The 9,393-nt window shown below is 40.5% G+C and overlaps 1 protein-coding gene across 1 annotated transcript in view; it reads left to right on the plus strand.

Moving 5' to 3' along the window:
• LOC122160458 (ras GTPase-activating protein 1-like) overlaps window positions 1-9,173 on the plus strand; it is a 28,801-nt gene extending 19,628 nt beyond the window's left edge. Inside the window, exons 6-8 of the mRNA XM_042818947.1 lie at window positions 6,413-6,490; window positions 7,194-7,328; window positions 8,350-9,173. Of these exons, the coding sequence (XP_042674881.1) occupies window positions 6,413-6,490; window positions 7,194-7,328; window positions 8,350-8,433 (297 nt within the window). The 3' untranslated portion in view covers window positions 8,434-9,173. The remainder of the gene's footprint in view (window positions 1-6,412; window positions 6,491-7,193; window positions 7,329-8,349) is intronic.
• The last annotated feature ends 220 nt before the right edge of the window (window positions 9,174-9,393 follow it).

Consider the following 9,393-nt stretch of genomic DNA (forward strand, 5'->3'; position numbering starts at 1 on the left):
AATCGATTAAATGAGAAAGGGTGTCCAAAAGTCAAAGGCCTTACTCTAATGCTGTGACAAGACGGCACCCGCAAAAGAGATGACCCAGATGACGAAAAAAGGGCAGGGAAAGGGGTACCTGCACACTTTTATCTTTTCCCTCTGAGTGGAAACAGTATCAGAAGAGTGAACAGTCCTCAGAGGTATGTAGTTGTTCTCTTCTGGGACAGGTACCCGGAACTGGAGCATTAACTCCAAGTAGACCCAGGTCCCTGAGCAAAAACATTTCCACAAAGAGGTTTCCCCCTTCCAGAGACTGGAAAGACACAAATCGTTTTTCCCAACATGCTCTTTACGTGCACTGCAGGGACCTCATCTCCCTTGAAAGTATGTAGAGAGCTGCGTTGGGCAGAACCATTGTGATTGATAGATACTTGAGTATTGACCAACCAGATGGCTTCTGCCAAATGCTTCTCTCAGTGCCTAAAGGTTCTGTCACCCATTACATTCAACATAGTTTTTAGAAATCCACTGTATCATTCAACTTTACCAGAAGCTGCTCCATGGTAGGGGATATGATAAATCCACTCTATGCCGTGATCTTTGGCCCAAATATCCACAAGGGAATTTTTGAAATGAGACCCACTATCTGACTCAATTCTTTCTGGAGTACCATGTCTCCACAGGACTTGTTTCTCAAGACCCAATATGGTGTTTCATGAGGTAGCATGGGGTACTGCATGTGTTTCGAGCCACCCAGTGGTTGCCTCTACCATGCTAAGCACATAACAACATTGCAAGATCGTGGCAAGGTGATATAATCAACCTGCCATGCCTCCCATATTTATACTTTTGTCATCGCCCTTCCTCCCAGAGAGGTTTCATCCTCTTGGCTTGTTTAATTGTGGCGTATGCGTCACAGTCATGAATGATTTGTGCAATAGCGTCAGTAGTTAAGTCCACCCCTCGGTCTCTAGCCCATTTGTATGTTGCATCTCTCCCTTGATGACGTGAGGTCTCATGGGCCCACCGATCTGGAAATAACTCACCCTTGTTCTGCCAGTCCAGGTCTATTTGAGCCACCTCAGTTTTGGCAGCTCGGTCTACCTGATGGTTATTTTGCTGTTCTTCAGTAGCCCGACTCTTGGGAACGTGAGCATCTACATGGCACACCTTCACAACTATATTCTTTTTTCGGGCAGCAATGTCTTTCCACAGTTCAGCAGCCCAAATAGGTTTACCCCTTCTTTGCCAGTTATTTTGCTCCCACTGCTATAACCACCCCCATAAGGTGGTTGGTTATGGCCACCATCCATAAGTCAGTGTAAAGACAAAGCATTGGCCACCTCTCACCTTCAGCAACATCTGAGGGCAGCTGGACAGCCTTTACCTCTGCAAATTGGCTTGGTTCTCCTTTTTCTTCAGTGGCCTCTGCCACACAGCAGCTTTTCATCTGCGATGTTTTCCCGCAATACGATACGATCCATCTGTGAACAGAGCAAATTTCTTTTTATTTACTAGTAATTCATTGTATAGTGGGGCCTCTTTAGCGCTATACCTCTTCTGCTGGTCATGTTCCGAACTCTTTGCCTTTAGGCCAGTTCACGTTTGTATCTAAAATTCTTAGAAGATTGAGCTTCCCCATCCAAGCTTGTTGTGAAATCAACGCAATCCACTTTCTCCAAGTGGCATCTGTAGCACAATGGGTGGAGGGAACCTTTCCCTTGATCATCCGGTTCAGCACTCGCAGTCGAGGTGCTAGAAGGAGCTGCATTTCAGCGTCCATTACTTCAGAAGCAGCCCGAACCCCCTCATACATGGCTAAGATCTCCTTTTCTGTAGGAGTGCAGCACTCTTTTGACTCTCTGTACGCTCAACTCTGGAATGCAAAGGGTCGGCCTCGGGTCTCTTCTGAGGCACTTTGCCACAGACTCCAAGTGGGACCTTTCTCTCCAGCAACAGTGTAGAGGATGTTCTTTATATCCTGTCCTGTCCGTACTGGCCCTGCGGCCACAGCACGGGCTATCTATTGATTAATCTGCTCAAAAGCCTGCTGCTGCTCAGGACCCCATGAAAAATTATTCTTCTTTTGTGTCACCTGATAAAGGGGGCTTACAATGAGGCTGTAGTTTGGGACATGCATTCTCCAAAAGCCCACTACACCCTGAAAAGATCCTCTGTCAATGGCTGAGTCCCTATCAATGTCACCCAGTTGACAATCTTCTTTACTATCTAGTGACACACAGTTGGCCCCAGTGTCCTGACATCAAAGTAACCAGGTGACAATAGGCTCATTTGGGTGGCGTGAAAAGTCTTTTTTTGAACCTTGAATTTCAGCCATTTTCAGAGGTCAAAATGGTGACAATGTCTTCCTCACCTTCTTCTCTTTTAGCTCTCCTTGGTTTTGGCAACCATGGTCTTGTTAAGGGCTCCTTCCCTGACATTAGGGGTGAGTGCCTTGGATCTTTTTCCTCAGCTTTCTCATCTTCTCTTACAGTATCTTGTTTCTCTTCTTTATCCTCCTCTTTCTTCTGTTCTAAACGAGGTGACATTCGTTTCAATTTCTGTCCTCTTACAGGGGCAACTGACATCAATTCTAGTGCCTCCTCTGGTTGATCAGGTTGCTCAGTTCCGATGCTCTTTCTCTCCAGCTTGGCTGAGTCTGTCTTATTCTGTTTGAAGGATGTCTCCTTGTGTTTGAAGTTTGACTAATAGGTTTGGAGACTGTTCAGTTTGGATTCGGGAGTGTCTTGTTGAGACTGTAGGGTGTCTTGCTCTGTTTGGAGACTGTCTAGTTTGGATTGGAGGGAGTCTCACTTGGTTCAGTGGGTGTCCCATTCTGATTGGATGGTGTCCTGTTCATTTTGGAGGGTGTGTCGTTCAGATTGGAGATCTTTTCTCTCGGATTGGAGATTCTCTCTTTATAAGGTGTCCTGTCAATTCAGAGGGTTTCTTGTCGCAATTGGAGATTCTTTCTCTGAGCTCGGAGATCTTCCCTTTCGAATTGGAGTTTTTCCTTCTCAGCTCGGAGACACTCTTGCCAGATTCAGAGATTCCCTTTCCTGACTCTTACTCACCTAGGAGATTCTCCCTCTCAGTTTGGACTCTCTCCTGGAAGCTCTCTTTTCAGCTTGGAGACACTGTTTCTCAGCAAGAAGACTCTCTTTCTGAACCTGCAGATTCTCTGTCTCAAGCTCAGACTCGCTCATGGAAACTCTCCCTCTCGGCACAGAGATTCTCCCTTTCAGCTTGGAGACTCTCCCTTTCAGTTTTGACTGTCTCCTGGAAACTCTCCCTTTCGGCGTGGAGACTCTCAATTTCAGAAAACCTCTCCCTCTCTGAGATATTATTGAACAAGGCCCAATAAGCATAAGCCAGACCCCAAATAATTTGTGGCATGAGATCTGTCTGAGCCACAACATCCCTGTCTTAAATACTGGCTTAGATTCTCAGGATCTTGCAGGTGTTCAGGAGTGAAGTCCCATGACACCGGGGATACCCATCTCTCTAAAGTCTCTCCCAAGTCCCTCCACAGTCCCTGCCACTCAGTATTCTGTGGGTTTGGGGAAGGCTTCCTCAAAATATTGTAAATACAGATACTGAGTGAAATGAATAGGAGTATATTCAGAGAGACTGACTACATGATCATCGGATGAGCATTCAAAAAATGCATAACGGGTTCAAGGGAAAGACTGGGAGACTGTTTAAAAGTCACAAGTTCTGTATAATTAATCGTTCCCTCTGGAAACAGTTTTACAAGAGAAAGCAAAAACTTTTTTTTTCTTTAGCAAAGCAAGCTAGCAGCACCTAGAAAGTTTACAAATATCCCAGAATACTGGCAGTCTGCCTGGACTTCAAGGCATTGTTTTCAGTACAGTACCTGCTATACTGATAAACTTTCTAACAAATCTCTTCAAGAGTAGAGAGAGATTTGTTCTAAAAGCACATCTTTTCCTGGACAATGTGGTCTATGCCCACATTTTCCACCCAAAATGTCAGCGGTTTACAGGCTGGTTTGGCTTCGTTCTATGACTAATGGGGTGGGGGGTCCCACGGATCCATGCCCAAGGAAAGGGGAAAGGGGGAAAAGGGAAAGGGTAGGGAGATGGACCTAAAAACAAAACGGCAGCAACGATCTCAGGGATACAAACTAATTTACAATATAAGTTATTGGAATGCAAGATAAAACAGTATAATACAATATAATTAGAATAGAAGCTAATAAATAAAACGAAAGTGTCCAAAAACCTAAAGCCTTACTCTAATGCTGAAGGCAAGATGGCTAGAGAGCACACATGGTGCAGAGACAAGCAGAAAGGGAAAAAGGGGATGTCTTGTTGCATGTGAACAGTTTTATCTTTCCTTGTGGATGGAAAACAGAAATGAAAAGTCCTCTGAGTTATGTAGTTCTCCTTCTCTTCTGAGACAAGTATCTGTCTCAGAAGAGAACTTCGACTATCGATGATCTTAATGACTAGAGTATTAACTCTTAAACTCTACTTGATGTGCTCTACGTGATGTTATGATGTGGAATACCAATAACAAAAATCATAAAACCATGTGAAAGCTCTTCAGAAGGGAAAGGGAAGGAAGGAGGGGTGGTGGTGTGGCTCTCTATGTTAGAGAGTGTTTTAATGTTGTTGAGCTTGGGACAGGGAAAGAAGGTTGAATCTCTATGGGTAAGGATCCGGGGGAGGACCATCAAGGCTGACATCCTGGTGGGGGTCTGTTGTAGACTGCCTAACCAGGAGGAAGAGATGGATAAGGCATTCTGTGAGAAGTAGGCAAAATTTGCACAATCGCATTGAGTGCACCCTCAGTAGATTTGCAGATGACACCAAATTGGAAGCGTCAATCTAGATGGGCTGAAGCCAATGGGATGAGGTTCAACAGGACCAAGTGCCGGGTCCTGCTCTTTGGCCACAACAACCCTAGGCAATGCTGCAGGCTTGGGGCAGAGTGGCTGGAAGACTGTGAAGAAGATACAGACCTGGGGGTATTGGTTGATGCTTTGCTGAACATGAGCCAGCAGTGTGCCCAGGTGGCCAAGAAAGCCAGTGGCATCCTGTCTTGTGTCAGAAATAGTGTTGCTATCAGGAGCAGGGAACTAATTTTCCCTCTGTACTCAGCACTGGTGAGACTGCACCTCGAATACTGTGTTCAGTCTTGGGCCCCTCACTGCAAGAAAGATGTTGAGGCCCTGGAGTGCGTTCAGAGAAGGGCAATGAAGCTGTTGAGAGGTCTGGAGCACAAACCTTATGAGGATCATCTGAGGGAGCTGGAATTGTTCAGTCTGGAGAACAGGAGGCTCAAGGGAGACCTTATTGCTCTCTATAACCACCTGAAGGGAGGTTGTGGTGAATTGGAGGTCAACATCTTCTCCCATGTAACTAGCAATAGGACCAGAGGGTATGACCTCAAGTTGCACTAGAGGAGATTCAGATTGAACATTAAGAAATACTACTTCCATGAGAGAACGCTCAGGTACTGGAGCAGGCTGCCCAGGGAAGTGGTGGAGACGCCTTCCCTGGAGGTGTTCAAGAAAAGGGTAGATGATGTATCGAGGGACATTGTTTAGTGGGAAATATTGGTGATAGGTGGATGGTTGGACTGGATGATCTTAGAGGTCTTTTTCAACCTTGGTCATTCTATGATTCTGTGATTCTATGATTCTATGGTCTGTTCTGGTTCCCAAGCCACAACATGGCTGAATGATAAATTTGTTGCCTTAGGAATAAAGAAAAAGAGACTTCAGTTTGCCATTATAAAGCTGCTTGTTTGACACTCACAACTTGGAATTTAAGTATTAATGAAAGAACAAGATGGAAGGCACTTTCAAAGGCTGCTTTGAGGCAATACCTCCTATTTTATTACTTTGGCCCACTACATCAGAGGCAGGTGTTGGTGGTATGGCAGTAGAGGTTGAACCTTACCTCCATTATTCATTTTGTTGCCATGCGACAGACTCTTGTTCATCGCTGTTGAAAATGCATAGCTAAAGGAGGTGTCTATGTTGAAAAATAGTGATTTGTAACTTAGAATTCGATCTATCAAATAGTGATGTTGTGTTCTTTGTATCTGTTGTAGTTTCCATGGAAATAAATGAGGCATTATTTTCAGAGTAATCTAAATATTTCCATATGTTTCATCTAAAAATGCTTTTTTTTTTTTACTGAAGCTATATATTGGAGAAATGCCTATCTTAAAATGAATATTTCATGTAAATGTATACATAAGCAATTTTTGAATTCATCTGGAATGCAAAAATGTAATTTAGAATCAGTCATTCTAAATTCACTTGGAAAAAATAAATTTACTCCAGATGACACATTCGTGTTTTGTGGTTCACTTGTTTCTGATGACGATGTGTTCACTTCAGATAGGACTAAATTGGAATTGATTTGTTCTAATAAATACTTGTTAAAATTGCTAGGAGCCATATATGGAAGGGGTAAATCCATTCATCAAGAGTAACAAACATCGCATGATCATGTTCTTAGATGAACTTGGGGTAAGTGGTTTTAAAAAAAAAATAAAGCTATTGGAAGTTGCATAGCGACATAGCATAGCAAAAAATATATTAATTTAGCACTGCTGTATATATCAGATCTAAGATTATGGCGTTTTTTTTTTTTTTTTTTTTGCCAAAAATACCAGTCTTTTAAAATATATTTTATAACCAGTTATTCTGTGTAATTTGTAAGGTGGTTTTGACCAGACAGTGAAAAATTTGATATATTTTTTTATTGAAAGCATTATGTTGAGTTTTAGCATTGTGTTCAGTTTAACAACAACAACAAAAGACAAAAAACACACCTAATGAATGTATCCTCCTTTTATTTGCAGGGCGGATATAATAGGAGTATCTATTCTCACCATCTTTCTGATCAGCTCAGAGATAGCATAGCAACATCAGATCTTTTAGTAGTACCCTCCTAGTAGGAATAGGAATTGTTGTTTATTTAGTAATCACTCCACATGGAATGTGTAACCATAATTCAAATGTCTTTATTAAATAGATGCTTGTGGAGAGAAGGAAATACATAATTTCTATTAGATAACATGGACAAGAAAACTTAATTATGAAGAAAACCATTGCAATACTTGTTTGCAGTATCAAAACAACTGTTGGCTAGTCCGAAGGCTTGTAATTTAATTTTCTGCATTCCTGGGTGCTCACCATTCTAAAACTGCTCTCATCATTTTTGTTAAAGAATGTTCCTGAGCTTCCAGACACTACGGAGCATTCTAGAACTGACTTATCTCGTTATCTGGCAGCCTTGCATGAGATGTGTGTTGCACATTCAGATGAACTTCGGACACTCAGTAACGAGCGAGGTGTAATGCAGGTAAACTATAGAGGTTAACAGAAATCATAGGTCTGGAGTTATTGCTTAATATCATTATTCTTTTGTATTTCTGGTCAGCAGTGTGAGTGATAAATATCTTAATTTGTACTTATTTCACTTCCTATTGCTACTTCACTTCTGCTTCCTGATTTATTACATTTATAAACAAACAACAAGCTTCTCAAGCAAACGGTATAAATGACAGTTCTGTTTCAACTAATAAGCAAACTTACTATAAATGATTAGTCTTTTCTGACTATTGAACTTCAATAACTTCTATGAAAACTTATTTTTAAGAGGAAAAAAAGTTAAAATTATTACTTTTGTAGTATTTTGAAACAATGAAATGTACTTGCCTATGATCTACTAATTATAATGAACTTCAAGTAGATAACTATTTATTACATGGTAATATGTTTTGCTATGCTTAGCTATTACACTGTGTTGTGCAGGAGATTCTTTAAGTAGTCTGTCTTTACTAGCATTATCAGGACAAAATGTCACGTTCAAGTTCATAATTCATTCACAGCTACTAATGGTCTTGACTGGCAAGACAGGATAGTAGAAGCTTTTTGCACTAAATATGTGTTGCTTACAAATGAAGAATATAATTTCTTTTATGAGGCCTATATCTGAAGTACTTAACAATTACAGATTTGGTACTGTTTCCTCAATGTACTTCCTTTTACTTCAGAGGAAAATTTTCTCCTTGTGCATTTCCATAAATAAAACTCTTGATTTTTATTCCCTTTTCCTTCAGTCAGTTCAACTTTCTGATTAAGTTGGCAAGACTAAATGGGTCTCCATAGATGCTGATAAATTTCATATTCCTGTTTTAAAGTTGCCTTTTGAAGTAATGTCTTCACGATTCAAGAATTGGAGCTGTGACAGTTATGGGATGTGAATGTTAATATATACTTTAAGCTACTTGCAAGTCTGGTAGACAAATGTTGACGCTTCTCAAAAAGAAAGTTTTTTTCTCTGGTTACTAATGTAGAGTTGTATACTTTTTTTTCTACAGCATGTTCTTAAGAAGCTGTTGGCTATTACAGAACTGCTTCAGCAAAAACAAAATCAGTATTCAGTGTCTAATAACATCATGTAGCAAGCTGAATTCTGCATGGATCCTGCATGTCTAGCATGGCAGCTCCCACCAGTATCACCTTGGTTTTTTTGGCTCTTGCCAAAAACAGAACACCCTGTCAAATTCCCAGTGATGGGTGAACTGTACAACAAAAAAGCAAAAATTATTTTAGTGAATCATTGTACTAGCAGCTTTTTAAGCTGTCTGTACAGGACAGTTGCACTTTTCCTCTTGGAACCAGCTTTTACATACAATGAGTCTTGGTGTACAGTTTACCATCTGCAAAGAAAATGCTGTGACTGTCTTGAAATTAGAAAATTACTTTCAGCATCTCCAATTGTCAAAGCTTTTTCCGTCTTGTTGGAAAAGAATACACAGCTGAAAGCAATGTATAATTGGATTACATTTCTTATTGTAATTTCTGCCTGGTTACAATTATGATGACTTTGACCATTTCAACTACTTGACCTTCTATTTACAGTTTGTAGAATTTGATGGTCATGATAAAACCAATCTTTGCTGTACACTTTTTATACTATGTTGTTTCTCTTGCTGGAATGTTGTCAAAAGGGAATTTAAAGAACAGGTCTTTAATGTGCCACTGATTTGGTCTAAATAATTCTTCCTACAGTAACTATATCCATCCATATAAATCACAATGCTTTAATAAGATGTCTATGACAGTAAATAATTTTAATTCAGTGAATTTATGATTGTATCAGACTTGCATGCATCCATTAAAACATTTTATAAAATATTTATTGGCTGCTCTTCTGTGTAACATAATACTAAAAATTGGGGAAAAAAATCACAAAAAATGGGAAAAATCCCCTCAACTGGGAAAAAAAAAAATCACAAAAAAGGAGGGAAAAAAATCCTAAAAACTGGAAAAAATGCCCCAAATAAGGATGAAAAATCCCCCAAAAAGGGGAAAAATGCCCAAAAATGGGATAAAGATTCCCCAAAATTGGGATAAAAATC

Source organism: Centrocercus urophasianus, unplaced genomic scaffold (assembly GCF_019232065.1).
Source record: "Centrocercus urophasianus isolate 14NV4802_14NV808 unplaced genomic scaffold, USGS_Curo_1.0 seq_179, whole genome shotgun sequence".
In the NCBI taxonomy this organism is placed as follows: domain Eukaryota; kingdom Metazoa; phylum Chordata; class Aves; order Galliformes; family Phasianidae; genus Centrocercus; species Centrocercus urophasianus.